Consider the following 19,330-nt stretch of genomic DNA (forward strand, 5'->3'; position numbering starts at 1 on the left):
GGAAAGATTAGGTCAATCCAATTTACTCACTGTGAAAAAGACATTGTGAGAGACACGCTTACACGCGCTCACTCACACATGCACATTCACGCACGCACATTTGCATGCACACTCACACTCCACATCTCACACACACATCCACATGCACACACACGAGTTCACATGCCAAGACATGCATGTGTCGTGTTGGGTGCGGCGGGCTGATGGTGTCCATGGCGCAGGATGGCGGATTCCTTAAGATGCGTCGGTAGGTCTCACAGTCACTGGGTTCCAATCCTGGTACTATGTCGTGTTGGGTGCTCTGCTACATAGACGGACCAACACGGTTGCGGATGGTACAACTCAGTTTTATTACTAACAATAACAACATCTGTAAACTGGTTACTGTGGTTCGTTCGTTACCCTCTAACCTGTGGACCCAGCCCTAACACTATCTTGGAGAAGCACTCAGCACATGGTGAATGTCTGAGTGGCATGCTGTGAGCTCTGTGCCCTGAGCTGTCTCCTGCTGGAATGAGCGGGAAATGTCGTGTTGTTCCCCGTTTTATAGTGTGTATGCTCTTGCCTGTGATTGGCTGTGATGTTGTGTGTTTATTGATTGGTCCGTTGATCTGTCCATCAGTGTGTATGTATGTTTGCACCATGATGTTTATCTGAATATCATGACAGCATGCATTCACAGATGCATATTCACGTGCGCACATGCACATGTTCACACGTACAAACTTATTTTTAAAAATATATATATTTATTAAAGTTTTTTAACAACACAACTTTTTCCCCTTACAAACAATAACCCCCCCCCCATAACAAAATAACACAAAATCGCACTGAGCAAGATATATACATGGCAAAGTGGTATATTTACATAGCTTTATACACTGGCTCTCGCCCGCCCATGCCAGTTTCCCCCACCCTCCATGTTATCTCCTGTTCATCCATCCCCTCAAACAATCTCTCGTTCCCCCCTCCCCCCAGGGTTGCTGCTGCTGCCCGACCTTTCTCTAACGCTCCGCGAGGTAGTCTAGGAACGGTTGCCACCGCCTGTAGAACCCCTGCGCAGACCCTCTCAAGGCAAACTTAATCCTCTCCAGCTTTATGAACCCAGCCATGTCGTTTATCTAGGCCTCCAGCCTAGGGGGCTTCACCTCCTTCCACAATAGCAAGATCCTTCGCCGGGCTACTAGGGACGCAAAGGCCAGAATTCCGGCCTCTTTCGCCTCCTGCACTCCCGGCTCATCCACTACTCCGAATATTGCTAGCCCCCAGCTTGGTTTGACCCGGACTTTCACCACCTGAGATATTGCTCCCGCCACTCCTCTCCAGAACCCCTCCAGTGCCGGGCATGACCAAAACATGGGGACATGGTTCGCCGGACTCCCTGAACACCTTCCACATCTGTCCTCTACCCCAAAGAACCTACTCAACCTCGCCCCCGTCAAGTGCGCTCTGTGAACCACCTTAAATTGTATCAGGCTGAGCCTGGCACATGAGGAGGAGGAATTAACCCTACCCAGGGCATCAGCCCACAAACCTTCCTCAATCTCCTCCCCCAGCTCCTCCTCCCATTTACCCTTCAACTCTTCTGCTAGGGCTTCCCCCTCTTCTTTCATCTCATGGTGTATTGCCAAAACCTTGCCCTCCCCGACCCATACACCCGAGATCACCCTGTCTTGAATTTCTTGTGCCGGGAGCAACGGGAATTCCCTGACCTGTCGCCTCACAAAAGCCCTCACCTGCATATATCTAAATGCATTTCCCGGGGGGTAACTCAAACTTCTCCTCCAGTGCCCCTAGGCTTGCAAATGTACCGTCAATGAACAGGTCCCCCTTTCTTCTAATCACCGCCCGATGCCAGCCCTGGAACCCCCCGTCCATCTTCCCCGGGACAAACCGGTGGTTACCCCTGATCGGGGACCACACCGAGGCTCCCACTGCACCCCTGTGCCATCTCCACTGGCCCCAGATCCTTAATGTTGCCGCCACCACCGGGCTCGTGGTATACTTTGATGGTGAGAACGGCAGCGGTGCCATCACCAACGCCCCCAAGCTCGTTCCTTTACAGGACGCCATCTCCATCCTCTTCCATGCCGCCCCCTCTCCCTCCATAACCCACTTGCGGATCATCGCCACATTTGCTGCCCAGTAGTAGCTCCCTAGGTTTGGCAGCGCCAGCCCTCCTCGGTCCCTACTGCGTTCCAGGAACCCTCTCCTTCCCCTCGGGGTCTTATTCGCCCACACAAACCCCATAACACTCCTACCTACTCTCTTGAAAAAGCCGTTGGTGATCACGATGGGGAGGCACTGAAACACAAACAGAAACCTCGGAAGGACCACCATTTTGACCGACTGCACTCTACCCGCCAATGAGAGCTGCAACATGTCCCATCTTTTGAAGTCCACCTCCATTTGGTCCGCCAACCTCGTCAGATTCAATTTGTGTAGGGCCCCCCAACTCCTGGCTATCTGGATCCCCAGATACCGAAAACTCCCCACCGCCCTCCTCAGCGGTAGGTCCCCTATCCCTCTTTCTTGGTCCCCTGCCTGTAATACAAAACGTTCACTCTTCCCTACATTGAGCTTATAGCTCGAGAACTCCCCAAACTCCCTCAGAGTCTGCATGAACCCCACCATCCCCTCCATTGGGTCCGCCACGTACAGCAGCAGGTCATCCGCGTATAGCGACACCCGATGCTCTTCTCCACCGCGGACCACCCCCCTCCATTTATTAGACTCCCTCAGTGATATGGCCAAGGGTTCGATCGCCAATGCAAACAACGGGGGGGACAGGGGGCACCCCTGCCTCGTTCCTCGGTACAGCCGAAAGTACTCCGACCTCCGCCGGTTCGTCACCACACTCGCCACCGGGGCGCTGTAAAGGAGCTTAACCCAGCTAATAAACCCTCCCCCGAACCCAAACCTACGCAACACCTCCCAGAGGTACTCCCACTCTACTCGGTCAAAGGCATTTTCCGCGTCCATAGCTGCCACTATCACCGCCTCTCCCTCCTCCGGTGTCATCATTATCACGTTTAAGAGCCGCCGCACATTAGTATTTAATTGCCTGCCCTTTACGAATCCCGTCTGGTCCTCATGAATCACCCCCGGGACACAGTCCTCAATCCTCGTGGCCAGCACTTTTGCCAATAACTTAGCGTCCACATTGAGGAACGAAATCGGCCTGTACGATCCACATTGCAGTGGGTCCTTGTCTCGCTTCAGAATCAAGGAAATTGTCGCCTCCGACATTGTCGGGGGCAGGGTCCCCTCCTCTCTTGCCTCGTTAAAGGTCCTCAATAGTAGCGGGGCCAACAGGTCCACATACTTTCTGTAGAACCCATCCGGCCCCGGGGCCTTCCCCGCCTGCATACTCCCCAAACCCTTGCTCAGCTCCTCCAACCCGATTGGTGCCCCCAAACCAGCCACCTCTTGCTCCTCCACCCTCGGGAACCGCAGTTGGTCTAGGAATCGTCTCATCCCCTCTTCCCCCCCTGGGGGCTGGGATCTGTACAGCTCTTCATAGAAGGCCTTGAATACCTTGTTTATTTTCATTGCACTCCGAACCGTGGCTCCCCCTCCATCTTTGATTCCCCCTATTTCCCTCGCTGCCGTCCTCTTACAGAGCTGGTGTGCCAGCATCCGACTGGCCTTTTCCCCGTACTCGTGGGTCGCCCCTGCACCTTCCTCCACTGTGCCTCCGCCTTCCCCGTGGTCAACAGGTCAAACTCCGTCTGGAGCCGTCGCCTTTCCCCAAGTAATCTTTCCTCCGGGGCCTCTGCGTATCTCCTGTCCACTCGCAAAATCTCCCCCACTAACCTCTCCCTTTCCATGCCCTCTGTGTTCTCCCTATGAGCCCTGATGGAGATTAGCTCTCCCCTGATCACCGCCTTCAACGCCTCCCATACCACCCCCACTCGCACCTCCCCGTTGTCGTTGTACCTTTCGATACACCCCCTCACCTTCCCACACACCACCTCATCTGCCAGCAGTCCCACGTCCAGCCGCCACAGCGGGCGTTGGTCCCTCTCCTCTCCCAGTCCCATTTCCACCCTGTGCGGGGCATGGTCCGAAACGGCTATGGCCTAATACTCCATCCCCTCCACCGTCGGGATGAGCGCCCTGCCCAGAACAAGGAAATCTATCCGGGAGTAGGCCTTGTGCACGTGGGAAAAGAAAGAAAATTCCCTGGCCAGCGGTCTTGCAAACCTCCATGGGTCCACTCCCCCCATCTGATCCATAAACCCCATGAGCACCTTGGCCACCGCCGGCCTCTTTCCCGTCCTTGATCTGGAGCGGTCTAGTGCTGGGTCCAGCACCGTATTGAAGTCCCCTCCCATTATCAGTCCTCCTACCTCCAGGTCCGGAATGCGCCCCAACATGCACTTCATGAATCCAGCATCATCCCAATTCGGGGCATATACATTTACCAACACCACCCACGTCCCTTGCAACCTACCACTCACCATCACATATCTCCCTCCATTATCCACTACGATAGTCTTGGCCTCAAATGACACATGCTTTCCCACCAGAATTGCCACCCCTCTATTTTTCACGTCCAGTCCCGAGTGAAATACCTGTCCTACCCATCCGCTTCTTAACCTAACCTGGTCTGCCACCTTCAGGTGTGTCTCTTGGAGCATTGCCACGTCTGCCTTCAGTCCCTTCAAGTGCGCGAACACTCGAGCCCTCTTCACCGGCCCATTCAGGCCCCTCACGTTCCACGTTATCAGCCGGATTGGAGGGGCTCTCACCTCCCCCCACCCCCGCCGACTAGCCATCTCCTTTTCTGGGCCAATCCCGTGTCCGCGTCTCCCTCACCCTCCAGTCCCCCAGCCGGGGAACCTCCGTTCCCACCACCTCTTCTGTGTCCCATTCCCTTTCGGCCAGTGCAGCAGCAACCCTTTTTCTCCCCCCTTCCACCCCTCCCCCCCCTTCCCTCCCTCCCCTCCCCCCCCCCCCCCCCCCGCTAGATCCCTGTCTAGGTTTTTTGCTCCCCCTATATCACTCCCGTAAGTCAGCTGACACCTGCTGACCCCGGCTTCCCCCGCCATCCCTTTGACCCCCCCTCCCGTGTGGGAGTCTCCCCATCAATATACGTTCCCTCGGTCCCCTTCCCACCTTTCTTCCCGCGCGCGGTAAAGAAACCCCGCGCTTTCCAAAGCCTGCCCCGCCCCCTCTGGCGCAGCTCCTGTCGCGGCCTTGTCTCTCTCCCCCAGCCCATATAACATTCCCTGCGCGTGATTGCCCCCCTATATACAACAACCATCATACTTCAACCCTCAAACACCCCCCACCCTCACAAACCCTCAATTAGAGTCCAACTTTTCAGTTAGTATAAAGGTCCACGCCTCTTCGGGCGTTTCGAAGTAGTGGTGTTGGCCATTATGTGTAACCCACAGTCGCGCTGGCTGCAACATTCCAAATTTCACTCCTTTCCGATGCAGCACCGCTTTGGCCCAGTTGAAACTCGCTTTCCGCTTAGCGACCTCCGCGCTCCAGTCCGGGTATATTCTGATCTCAGCATTGTCCCACTTGCTGCTCCGCTCCTTCTTGGCCCATTTCAGGACCCTCTCTCTGTCCGTGAACTGGTGAAATCTCACCACCATCGCCCTTGGTGGCTCATTTACCTTGGGCTTCCTCGCCAGCACTCGGTGCGCCCATTCCAGCTCCAGTAACCCCGGGGGGGGCCTCCGCGCCCATCAGCGCCCCGATCATTGTGCCCGCATATGCCGCGGCGTCACCCCCCTCCACTCCTTCTGGGAGATCCAGGATCCTCAGCTTATTTCTCGTCGACCTGTTCTCCAGGTCTTCGAGTCTTCCCGCCCACGTCTTGTGTAGCGCCTCGTGCCGCTCCACTTTCACCGCCAGGCCCAAGAGCTCGTCCTCATTCTCACTCACTTTTTCCTGGATCTCCTGGATCTTCACCTCGTGGGCTTTCTGGGTTGCCCCGAGTCCTTCAATTATTGCCAACATAGGCGCCACCATCTCCTTACGCAGCTCCTCGAAGCAGCGCTTGATGAATTCCTGCATCTCCTCTTTGTCCCCGGCCGCCGCCATTTTGCTTGTTTTCCCTCTCCTCCCGCTGCTCCAATGCCACCTTTTGGCCGTTTCGCTGCGGGTCCGGACCATACAAGTTAGTAGGGGACCTCTCTCCTCTCTTCCCCACGGGTTGGCTGTAAAAAAAGTTCCGTTGGGGCTCTTCTATCGAGCCCGAAAGTCCGTGTTCGCGGGAGCTGCCGAATCGTGCGGCTTAGCTCCGCATAGCCGCAACCGGAAGCTCACGTACAAACTTATGCACACACATGCACGCATTCACATGCACATATTTACGCACACACACACATGGGCACACACAAATGTGTTGTTTAATTGGAGAGTTGGAAAAAGCCATTGGCATGGATCTAATTCATGCTTATCAGCTGCTCTGTAAGCTAAGGAATGGTGTGCAGCACAGTACAAGCAGAAAAAGAATTTTACCTGCACAACGTGATAACATTGGGCAAGAAATTTTGGATCCTATTTGTTTTCTGTTGCCTTTCCTCAGGAAAGCACAGTAAGAGGATTGGATGACAATATCAATAGCTTTTAAAAATTAACACAATATAATATTTTTTTTATGAACAAACCTTTATCAGACTGAAAGGCAATCCAGCTGGACATCACCAACTTGCGTTTAAGTAGGTAATTTAAGGTTCCTGCCACTTGTTAAATTATAAAACTCTCAGATTGGCAAAATAAACCCCTTCCGCCTTCCTGGCAAAAGACACCACAGCCATTTGTCACGACACACAATAACCTTGCTGGAGTTCAGCGCATATCAGAGATTCAACCAGGACCAAGCCGGTTTGAAAGGCTCATCTGACACAATTACATTCCCATTGACAACAATGGAATATAAATGGGGAGAGATCTAACACTGGCTGCCAATTCACTATCATGAGTTTCACACTATCACACAAAGTCGGTGTATCCTGAAGGTGTGGTATATTGCACAAGTTGGAGCTCTTGGAGCAGAGTTTCAGGCAAGGGGAGTGTGAGTCAGAAATGCAGCCAGAGACATCAGTGTGCCCAGCGTGCTGTTTTGACTTTTCCTTTAAATATGGGCTGACGCCTCACGGTGCCGAGGACCCCGGTTCGATCCCGCCCCCCTGGGCCACTGTCCATGTGGAGTTTGCACATTCTCCCCGTGTCTGTGTGGGTCTCACCCCCACAACTCCAAAATGTGCAGGGCAGGTGGATTGCCCACACTAAATTGTCCCTCAATTGGAAAAAAAGAATATGGGCTGACGCACACCATGACATTCCTGATTCCAGTTTCTGTCATGCAGAGCTGTGCAATGTGGGTGCTAGACTGTAAAATCAAATCAAATTTGTGTCAATGTTTGAAGAAATGTTGTTGCTCAAAAAAGAGGCACAGTCAGTATAGGATTGACTATTTAGTGAAAAGTTAGTAAAATTGCAGCACTGCTACTTTACTGTTCTGTGGCTGGGTCATTCTTCAGACAGGAAAAGTCTGAGAGTTGTTGAAAACCTGTCCCTAATTGTGTTGGTATTTTTTCAGTAATTTGCTGCCTTTACATTTCAGGGATTATAAAGAAAATGCCATGCTTGCACAGCTGGTCCAAGATAAACTCGATGCATATAAAGCCGATGATCCAACTATGGGCGAAGTAAGTGTTTCATACATGACAATAGTTCTGCTTTGATACCCAACCTATCTCATCCAGTGGATTACGGTAGCACAGTAGTTAGCACTGTTGCTTCACAGCGTCAGCGAACCGGGTTCGATTCATGGCTTGGATCACTGTCTGTGCGGACTCTGCACGTTCTCCCTGTGCCTGCGTAGGTTTCCTCCGGGTGCACCTATTTCTTCCCACAAGTCCCGAAAGATGTGCTGTTAGGTAGTTTAGACATTTTGAATTCTCCCTCAGTGTACCTGAACTGGCGCTGGAGTGTGGCGACTAGGGGATTTTCACAGTAACTTCATTGCAGTGTTAATGTAAGCCTACTTGTGACACCTAATAAAGATTATTATTAATATATGGTGAGAATACACCTCTTCCACAGGTACAAGGTGACATTGGGATGCTGGATGCTATTCAGTCAAAATGAGAAAAAAATGTTACTCATTAAGTTTCACTTTCTTGATTTGCTATTTCCAATCTAGTCAACCTAAAAATTGTTATATATTTAAATAGAACGTTATTTGAGAACGATTTCACTCAGTGAAAACTAAACTTTTTTATGCTTTAGTGCAACCCAGGCAAGGCAAATTTAGATGCAAATATCCCCTTTCACATCTTCCCATGGCAAATGAGGGGGAGGCAGTGGCGTAGTGGTATTTTTCACTGGGCCAGTAATCTGGAGACCCAGTGTAATGTTCTGGGGAGACTGGGTTCAAATCCTGCTATGGCAGAAACTGAACTTTGAGTTAAATACAAAATCTGGAATTGAAAGCACATTGATGACTACAAAGCCATTTCTTATGAAACCCCCCATCTAGTTCACTAATGTTCTTTAATCTGCTGCCCTTACCTGGTCTGACCTACATGTGACTCCAGGCTCACAGCAATGTGGTTGACTCTTAAATGGCCGAGCAAGTCATTCGGTCCTAGGGATGATCCACCCCGCGATGCCTACATCATTTAAAAAATACCAGTCTTTAAAGTTAGTATATTGCTTTGGTCGTAACTTAAAGTGTGGGATCGCCCGGTCCGCCAGCCACGTCTTCCTCAGCGGCACGCCCCTGCCAGCAGCGGGATTCTCTGTTTCCCATTGTGGCCACCCCGCGCTGCCGAGAAACCCGCGGGCATGGGTGTGCTGCTGGCGCAACGGAGAGTGCCACCCAAAGCCTTTTCGTATTGATGGTTTACGCATGAGTTTTACTCTTACTTGCACGGCATGCTTTAGCCTGTTAAGAAGTGCCACAGAATCATAGACAGCTCCAGCACTGAATGCTGCCAGCCAGCCATTGTGTCTGTACTGGTTGATGGAACTATTCAATTCATTTCACTCCCCAGCTCCTTCCTCATTTTCCCATCCCTTCAAATATTTATACAATTCACTTTTGAATGTGTCAGTTATTAATTTATTTTGGAACCTAAATCGATTCAGTAATTGTTGCTCTGCACTTTTCACTAATGTTAGAGTAATGAGTAATAGCACTTGAAGGACTGTAAATGGTGCTTCCAGCAACACGGTATGAAATTGGCAGGATGCCTGGACCTTTTGGGATAGTTTAACTTCACAGGACGTCTCCGAACTTGCTTAAAATGATCGACAGTTGAAGTTTATTTTTCGCTGACAAACTTCATTCCCACGCACTTTCTCAAGTACACACTGATCTATAAATCCACAAAAGATGCAAAAGGTGAGCTCCATGCCACAGAGGAAAATCAGCGCCTCAGAAACTGTGGAAAAGCTCATTGCAGAGATAAGCAAATCTCATCAGAACCATTTGACTTAACGTAGCTTTACAAGGGCAGAACCTTCTCTATCAATGATTTGCATGTCCTGCTTATATTTTTAGTGCCTATTTATTTGATAGAATAGATAATGTTCCACATTGAAGGGTGATAATTTACTGTGAAGTACTTGACTTAACAATGAATCACATAGAATAGAATCCCGACCATACCATTCGGCCCATCGACCCTCCGAAAGAGCCCCACCCGATCCCCGTAACCCTTTTCTGACACTAAGAGGCAATTTAGCATGGCCGATCCACCTAACCTAGTGCTAGGGGAACAATCTTTGGCAGTAAAAGTCCAATTCTTAAAGCTAGAGAAATTGAGTTTATTTTTGAAATTAATGTCAAATTGTACAGGTTATTGATTACAAATAGGCTGAAGTTACTGGATAAAATGTTAAAGCATTGACATGACCTGTACTGTAGTAAAGCATGGCTCTTTACTTTTTGTCTCCATTGCAGAAGACATTAAATAGCAGTTTCAAAATTGTACTGTAGCTACTGTTGTTGTTCAGTAGGTCTTAATAATAATCTTATTGTCACAAGTAGGCTTATATTAACACTGCACTGAAGTTACTGTGAAAATCCCTAGTCGCCACACTCCGGTGCATGTTCGGGCACACATAGGGACAATTCAGAATGCCCAAACTACCTAACAGCATGCCTTTCGGGACTTGTGGGAGGAAACCAGAGCACCCGGAGATAACCCACGCAGACACGCGGAGAACGTGCAGACTCTGCACAGACTGATCCAAGCCAGGAATCAAATCTGGTACTCTGGTGCTGGGACGGAACAGTGCTAACCATTGTGCTACCATGCCATCCATAAAATCTTTTAAAAATTAGTGTTATTTCAGAATTGCGATTTGTTAATGGCATAGTGACAGGGAAACAGGAATACAGCTCTGTGGAAGTTAGACCCATCGGGATTATTTATGCATGTATTAATTGGTAATGTGCGACACATTGCACGACAGCTGCTATAAAGCAGTAAGCTCTGAGACTGTGTGTTTATTGGCTGTAACCTCTGTGCTCCAGGGCAGTGTATCTGGGGCAGGTACCCCAAAGATGCGCTTGGATCCCAGCATTCACAGGTAAGGTTTGTATGGAAAATGCCTGGGAAGTCCATTTGTGCCCTGGGCAATTGCCCCCCACTGGGAGACATCCAAGAGTGCAATTTAAATCATAAACCCCCGGATGGTTCGGACTACATTACATCAATGGTTACCCAGAAAGACAGAGAAGGATTAAAAGCACAGCTAGTGCTGTGAAAAAAGGGGACGTGCCCTCCTTACATCCGACTGAACTGACCTTCGACGTTATGTCTCGGGACGAGCTGCACGGGTCAGATTGTCACTGGCCTGAGTCAGAAGGTCGGGTGAGATAAGATGGGAAAACATTTCAAGTAAGAAAGCAGGAGCGGAGTAGCAATCGGAGCCTGACTGTCACTCTGCGTCAGGGCCCATTATGTCAGTGCCTAGTTACTGAGGTACCAATACACACAACCGCCGAATTCATGTTTACACACTCAATTGCAAACATGTAACCTTCTTAATCTCAGTCAGGTCACTAGTATAGCTACCATCTCCGCAGAGAGGAGGAGGGAAAACTGGTGGGTAAGGCATCTAATAATATTCCCAACATTTGGGATTGCGGGAGCTCTGTAGCTTGGCCTAATGTCTGTTCTTTCAATCGGGTTGCTTCCGAGTACCTGACTGATCCAAATAGAGTAGGAACAGAAAATAAGCCTTCCATGTTCAATATTTATTGGATGAGAAGTGATAGCATGCCAATAAATATTGAATGAAGGACTACTTTTCCAAGATGTGTTTTTAGTTAATAGCATGTATCACTATTGTACAAGGTGCAATGAGGTTGTGGTTATCTAGCTTGTGTCTTGTTCTTATAATTGAAATCTCTGATTTCAGGGCCCAGACAAAGCCCGCTCACAGCTCTTGATAGTTGACCGTGGATTTGACCCAGCATCTCCTGTACTCCATGAATTGACCTTCCAGGCCATGACCTTTGACTTGCTGCCTGTTGAAAATGATGTTTACAAGTGAGAAGCCCCTTATTTTCTACTTTTTCACATAGCCTGTGCATTTTATCATTGTTCACACCAGAGCGTTCAGATAATACCAACAATTATCTTCAGAAAAATGACCCCAAGGGCAGGGTAATGGTTACCTCTACATGTTACCTGTGCTGTACTTTTCTTTGTTCTTTCTTCTTTATGTCTGACTTAGACCAGGTTATATTTTCCTTGGCTAAGGAGAATGTGACCCTCCACATCACAGAAGGATTGAATTTTTTTATTTTGAGACTCAGCTGGTGAAAGGTACTTATTTATGCTCATCAAGATGATACTGTTAATCAAAATCACATTTCAACATTTAGTGCCCAGTGTCAGGTGTGCAGCACAGGCCTGATGCAGACTAAAACTTTCTCACTTTCCTTCAAAGGAGATCTTATCCAAAGGTCAACCTCCATTTTACAGATTGAATATCTCCAAATTGTCCTAGATTATAGATCATAGCATTTACACTGCAGATGGAGGCCATTCAGCCCATCTGGTCTGCACCGGCCCATGGAAAGAGCAGCTACCTAAACCCACACCTCCACCTTATCCCCGTAACCCAGTAACCTCACCCAACCTTTTTTGACACTTTTGTGAGGGCCACGAAGAATCCAGCACGAGTTTTAAGGATACAAAGTAATAACATTTATTTACAATAACATATATATATAACAGCAGCAGCAACTTCCCTTGCTGCACACTCCTTCCTGCTGTTTCCAAACTGGCCAGCTTTATTTATACTTGGAGTTTACTAATGGTTTCTCCGCCCCCCTCATTGGGGAAGCTCATACTCCCACAGGATTGTGGGATTGTCATTAGTCTCCAGCCAATGGTAAGTAGGCAGGTTATAACAGACACTAAGGGCAATTTAGCATGGCCAAACCACCTAACCTGCACATCTTTGGTGAGATCACCAAATTTCATTCGGTTTAGTCCTTTGGATCCAGATCCATCTAGAATTGGGTTGAAACTGTCCAAACCCATTTTATATAAGAGTGTTTTTTTTTAATAAACATTTTATTGAGGTATTTTTTGGTATAACAACAATGCTATAAACAATGTACATGAAACTATAAACATAGTGCAAAAGCCGTCTCCCTCCCTTACAGGTCCCACCTTTATTAACCCCCTACTCTAAGCTAAATTAACCCCCCCCCCCCCCTTTCTGCTGACGATTAATTTTCCACGAAGAAGTTGATGAACGGTTGTCACCTCCGGGCGAACCCTAACAGTGACCCTCTCAAGGCAAACTTGATCTTCTCTAAACCGAGAAAGCTAGCCATGTCCGATAGCCAGGTCTCCGACTTCGGGGGCTTTGAGTCCCTCCAAGCTAATAGTATCCGTCTCCGGGCTACCAGGGAAGCAAAGGCCAGAACAACAGCCTCTTTCTCCTCCTGGATTCCCCGGTCTTCTGACACCCCGAAAATCGCCACCTCTGGACTCAGTGCCACCCTTGTTTTTAACACCGTGGACATGACGTCCGCAAACCCCTGCCAAAATCCCCTAAGCTTCGGACATGTCCTAAACATGTGGACATGGTTCGCTGGTCCTCCCGCACACTTTGCACACCTGTCTTCCACCCCAAAGAATCTGCTCATCCGGGCCACTGTCACGTGAGCCCGGTGAACGACCTTAAACTGTGTCAGGCTGAGCCTGGCACATGTTGCGGACATGTTGACTCTACTCAACGCGTCCGCCCATAGACCATCCTCGATCTCTCCTCCCAGCTCCTCCTCCCACTTGCGCTTCAGCTCTTCGGTCTAGGTCTCCTCTGACCCCATAAGTTCCTTGTAAATGTCAGAGACGCTCCCTTCTGCTACCGACCCTCTGGAAACTACCCTGTCCTGAATCCCCCTTAGCGGTAGGAACGGGAAGGTTGACACCTGTTTACGTCGGAAGTCCTGCACCTGCAAATACCTGAATTTGTTTCCCCTCGCCAACCCAAACTTCTCCTCCAGCGCCCTCATACACGGAAAGCTCCCCTCTATAAACATATCCCCCATCCTCTCAATCCCTGCTCTCCACCAATATCCGAAATGCCTCATCCACACTTCCCGGGGCAAACCGGTGATTATTACAGATTGGGGACCAGACCGATGCTCCTCCTGCTCCCACATGTCTCCTCCATTGAGGAGCCGCCATCACCACGGGACGGGTGGAGTACTGTGCCGGTGGGAACGGCAGAGGCGCAGTTACCACTGCCCCCAAACTGGTGCCCTTGCATGAAGCCGCCTCCATACGCTCCCATGCCAACCCCTCCCCCACCACCCACTTCCTGATCATGGCTATATTCGCCGCCCAGTAGTAATTACTGAAGTTTGGCAGCGCCAGCCCGCCCTCTCCCCGACTCCGCTCAAGCATTACCTTCCTTACCCGCGGGGTCTTGCCCGCCCAAAGAAAGCCAGTGATCACTTTGTTGACCCGTTTAAAAAGGACCGCGGAATAAGATGGGGAGACATTGAATCACGAACAGGAATCTCGGGAGGACCGTCGTCTTCACCATCTGCACCCTCCCAGCTAATGACAACGGGAGCGCGTCCCATCCCCGAAAATCATCCTTCATTTGGTCCATCAGCCGGGCCAGATTTAATTTATGCAGCCGGTCCCATTCCCACTCCACTTGAATGCCGAGGTACCTAAAGCTTCCCCCTACTAATCTAGACGGCAGCTCCCCCAGTCGTCTCTCCTGTCCCCTCGCTTGGACTGCAAACATCTCACTTTTCCCCATATTTAGCTTATACCCCGAAAACCGGCCAAATTCCCCTAGAATCCTCATGATTCCTTCCATCCCCTCTAATGGGTCTGGTCATCTGCATAGAGCGAGACTTTGTGCTCCCCCCCCCCGGGCCAGCCCCTTCCAGGCTCTCAGAGCAATTGCCAATGGCTCTTTAACTAGCGTGAACAACAGTGGGGAGAGGGGACACCCCTGTCTCGTCCCCCGGTGCAGTGTAAAATAGTCCGATGTTGTCCTATTCGTCCGTACACTTGCCACAGGAGCCTGATACAGTAACCTGACCCAGTCAATAAATCCCCGCCCAAATACAAACTGTCCCAGTACCTCCCACAGATAATCCCATTCTACCCGATCAAAAGCCTTTTCCGCATCCATTACGATCAGTACCGCCACCTCCCTACCTTCCGGGGACATCATGATCACATTTAACAACCTTCTTACATTGGCCACCAACTGCCTACCCTTAACAAACCCCGTCAGGTCCTCCCCAATGAGGTCCGGAACACAGTCCTCAATCCTGGAGGACAAAATTTTGGCCAGCAGTTTGGCATCCATATTCAACAGGGATATTGGCCTGTAGGACCCACACAGCTCCGGGTTCTTGTCCCGCTTCAGAATCAGCAAAATCGTGGCCAGTGACATCGTCGGGGGCAGCACCCCTCTTTCCCTTGTCTCATTGAACATCCTCATCAACACCAGCCCCAATATCCCAGAGAACCTTTTATAAAGCTCCACTGGGTACCCGTCCGGCCCCAGGGCTTTACCCGTCTGCCTGGCCTTCAGACCCTCCACTGTCCCTCCCAACCCGATCGGGACCCCGAGCCCTTCCACCAGCTCCCCGTCCACCTTTGGGAAATTCAGCCCCCCCAAGAAGTGCCTCATCCCCTCCGGCCTGTAGGGGGTTCCGACGTATACAGCCTACTGTAGAAATGCCTAAACGCCTTATTCATCCCTGCTGAATCACCAACCAGGTTCCCATCTCCGTCATTTACTTTCCCTATCTCCCTGGCTGCCTCCCTCTTTCTAAGCTGATGTGCTAGCATTCTGCTGGCCTTCTCTCCATACTCATAGATCACCCCCCTCGCCTTTCTCAGCTGCTCCACCACCCTCCCTGTGGTTAACAAGCCAAACTCCGCCTGTAGCCTCCGCCATTCCATTAAAAGCCCTGCCTCTGGGGTCTCCGCATACCTCCTATCGATCTGTAGTATCTCCTTTACCAGTCGGTCCATCTCTGCCCTGTCCACCTTCTCCCTATGGGCCAGTATCGAGACCAGCTCCCCTCTGACCACCGCCTTCAGTGCTTCCCAGATCACTGCTGCTGAAATTTCCCCCGTGTCGTTGACCTGCAGATAGTTCTGAATACATTTCCTCAGCCCCTCGCACACCCTTCGTCAGCCAAAATCCCAGCGGGCGCTGGTTACTGTCTTTACTAACTTGCAGGTCAACCCAGTGCGGAGCATGGTCTGAGATTGTGATCGCCGAGTACCCCATGTCCACCACTCCTGCCAGTAAGGCTCTGCTCAAAATAAAGAAATCAAACCGAGAGTACACTTTATGCACATGTGAGTAGAAGGAGAACTCCTTCCCCCTCGGCTGCCCAAATCTCCATGGATCCACCCCCCCCCCCCCCCCATCTGCTCCAGGAACCCTTTTAGTTCCTTTGCCATTGATGGCACCCTGCCCGTTTTCGAGCTCGACCAGTCCAAGCCAGGGTCAATAACTGTTGAAGTCCCCTCCCATGACCAACCTGTGCGAGTCCAGGTCCGGTATCTTCCCCAGTGTCCTCTTTATAAACTCCATCACCCCAATTTGGCGCATACACATTTACTAATACCACCTGCACCCTCTCCAGTTTCCCACTGACCATAATGTACCGACCTCCCACATCCAAATCTATTCTACCCGCCTCAACCACCACCCGCTTATTGATCAGGATAGCGACCCCTCTAGACTTTGTTCCCTCCCCATCCCCCCAACCCACTCATACAAACATACTCCAACATCACACAATCCCCATACAATTGCCCGACAGGAAAACACCAAAATCTAAACAAGCACACCTCCATCCCCCAACAGTGCAAATGAAAACCTTAACTCACTCAGCTCTGCCACTGGTCCCAAACCAATATAGAAGGCATTACAAACAGCTTCCACAAAACAAAAAACGAGAAACTTAAAAAAAACAAAGAATAGAGGAACAAAAAGAAAAAAAAACATGAACGTTGCAGCAAAGTTCAAAAGTTCTCAGTCCACCACCAGTCCTTTCCTTTTCGCGAAGTCCAGCGCGCCTTCTGGCAACTCGAAATAAAAGTGCTGTTCTTCGCACGTGACCCAGAGACGGGCCAGATACAACAGTCCGAACTTCACCTTTTTCTAAAAAAGGATCGACCTAATCTGGTTAAAGCCTGCTCTTCTCCTGGCCACCTCCACACTAAGGTCTTGGTAGACCCGCAGGATTCTATTGTCCTACTTACAGCTCCGTGTCTGCTTGGCCTCCTGTAGAATGTGCTCCTTAACCAAGTAGCTGTGGAATCTCACCACCATTGCCCTGGGTGGGGGGGGTCTCTCCCGTCGTGGCTTCTTCGCGAGTGCTCTGTGAGCCCTGTCCACCTCCAAGGGTCGGGAAAATGCCCCATACCCCAGCAGCTTCTCAAACATATCTTATATCAGAGTGTTAACAAGCAAAAGGAAAACAAGGCAAAGAAAAGAGAGAATTTTTATTCCACTCTGACATGCATTTAAAACCACCCAAATTTCCATAATTAATCTTGTTCAGTTATTCTATTTTTTGTGGTAGGTTCAGCTGAAAGGACATTGAAAATCATGCCAACGCATTAATAGTTTCTGAGCAAACAGACTTGTTCTGCTTTAATGCACAAACAATTTGCATAATATTACATTTGACCAACATTGCCCCTTGTATTTTATATTCTGATGCGCATGTTATGAACATCTGTACATTTCACAGCATTTCGGAGGCATCCAAGTATTTGTCTGAAAGGTGAAGTTGTAATGACCAAAATCAAGATTATATGAAGATGCTGCTGTGGTTGTTTTTCTTTGACATTGTTTGCATAGTAAAGAAATGCCCCTTGATAACATTGAGCAAATGCCCCAGCAGCTTGTGAACTGCAGAATACTCAAGTGTTGTTTCGCACTTTATCTTTTCACAAGCCACCATGTAAGCTGCAAAAAGACATCCCATTGAAGGTGGGCTTGTATGAGCCGAGGCCAGTGTGCTTCCTCATGAGTGTTAGGACGCAGACTTGGCCACGAACCAACACAGGTGCTGCTGGTGGCGAGTGGAGGGCCCCTGGCTCAGAAAGACTGAAGAAGGGGGTTGCTGCTAGGACCAGAGTCATTAGATTACCCAGGAAGAACTATTTAGGTTCCAAAGAGCTGAAGTGTCATTCAGTCATAGGTGTGAGTTTCGAATGGAGCTGATCTGTTTATTTTTCCCCCCACTCTCAGGTACGAAACAAGCGGAATTGGGGAAAACCGGGTCAAAGAGGTCCTTCTGGATGAGGATGATGATCTCTGGATTACCCTGCGCCACAAGCATATTGCAGAAGTGTCCCAGTAGGTGTCAGTCTTTCTTCTGCATTTCTGTACTAGTATAGAAAATCCATTTGAGAATTGCAGTCACTCAGTACAGAAGACACCATTTCTCCAGCTGATAATGCATGGCAGCACAGACTATAGTTGCTGGGGAACCTAGGATCCAGACTATTTAAGACAGCATCCAGATTTGAATGGTAATGTTAAATATACCTCATAATCAAATGGCCAGCGAGCAGATGTTCAAATAGTGCTTGTGTGTTCAAAACCATTAAATAGTTTCCTGGACCTGGGAATCAACAGGCGGCAGAAAGATTCAATTTGCCGCAAAACATGTCAACTCATCAGATTGTGTAAATATTCCTTTGGAAATGGAGCTAAACAAGGATTTTTTTCTCCAGGGAAGTGACGCGGTCCTTGAAAGACTTTTCTTCGAGCAAGAGAATGGCGACTGGCGAGAAGGTTTGTGGAGACTAAATGGATATCTCGGTGTGTTGATTACCATGTGTTTTGTTTTGCATCCCCTCTCTTTTCCTCCTGTCCTGAAATGAAGAAGCTTATGGGGATATAAAACCAGCAGCTCTCTGGCATGTTGTCAAAGCAGCTGTCCTTCATTTACGAACAATGATGAACCTAACCTTGTTCTCGCCCAACATCAGCACTGAACCTTCCAGGAACATTCAGTGGTTTATGATCAGGATTGGGAACCCTGGCTGATTCTTTGAACCATAGAATCCTTACAGTGCAGAAGGAGGCCATTCGGGCCATCAAATCTGCATCGATCCTCTGAATGAACACCCTACCTAGACCCATGACCCTGCCCCATCCCTGTAACATTGATCATGGCTCAGTCACACAACCGATATATCTTAGGACACTTGAGGGCAATCCAGAAAGGCTTTGACAAAGGGTCATCTGGACTTGAAACATTAGCTCTTTTCTCTCCCTACAGGTGCTGCCAGACCTGCTGAGATTTTCCAGCATTTTCAGATTCCAGCATCCGCAGTAATTTGCTTTTATCCAGAGTGACCAAAACACCTAACCCAACTTGCACATCTTTGGTCTGTGGGAGGAAACTGGAGAACCCGGTGGAAACCCACGCAGACACGGAGAGAACGTGCAAACTCCACACAGTCACCCAAGGCCGGAATTGAACCCAGGTCCCTAGCGCTGTGAGGCAGCAGTGCTAACCACCGTACCACCGTGCTGTCCTTCACTATCTCGAGGCACCACAGTCAATTTAACATCCAAATCTACTGCGTTGGCAGAGATCAGCTTGAAATGGGATGAAAGAGAGTACCTTCTGACCTACCTGTCAGTCCTGCACTGCGCAAGCCATTTATCCATTAAGCCATAAAGAAACATAACCTCCATTCATATTGAGTGAATTAAAACAGTTTTATTCGTGAAATCTCACATAGATGACTTGGAACAAAAGGCAATTTAAAATTTCCTGAAATGTGGTTTTTGGACTGCTGTACAGAGGGAA

The 19,330-nt window shown here is 49.4% G+C and overlaps 1 protein-coding gene across 4 annotated transcripts in view; it reads left to right on the forward strand.

Moving 5' to 3' along the window:
* stxbp1a (syntaxin binding protein 1a) overlaps positions 1 to 19,330 on the forward strand; it is a 145,743-nt gene that overhangs the window by 98,594 nt on the left and 27,819 nt on the right. For all 4 annotated transcript variants that reach the window (XM_072488299.1, XM_072488300.1, XM_072488302.1 and 1 more), the window contains exons 8-11: positions 7,589 to 7,673; positions 11,401 to 11,531; positions 17,755 to 17,862; positions 18,243 to 18,303. In XM_072488299.1, the coding sequence (XP_072344400.1) occupies positions 7,589 to 7,673; positions 11,401 to 11,531; positions 17,755 to 17,862; positions 18,243 to 18,303 (385 nt within the window). The remainder of the gene's footprint in view (positions 1 to 7,588; positions 7,674 to 11,400; positions 11,532 to 17,754; positions 17,863 to 18,242; positions 18,304 to 19,330) is intronic.

Source organism: Scyliorhinus torazame, chromosome 22, assembly GCF_047496885.1.
Source record: "Scyliorhinus torazame isolate Kashiwa2021f chromosome 22, sScyTor2.1, whole genome shotgun sequence".
NCBI lineage: Eukaryota > Metazoa > Chordata > Chondrichthyes > Carcharhiniformes > Scyliorhinidae > Scyliorhinus > Scyliorhinus torazame.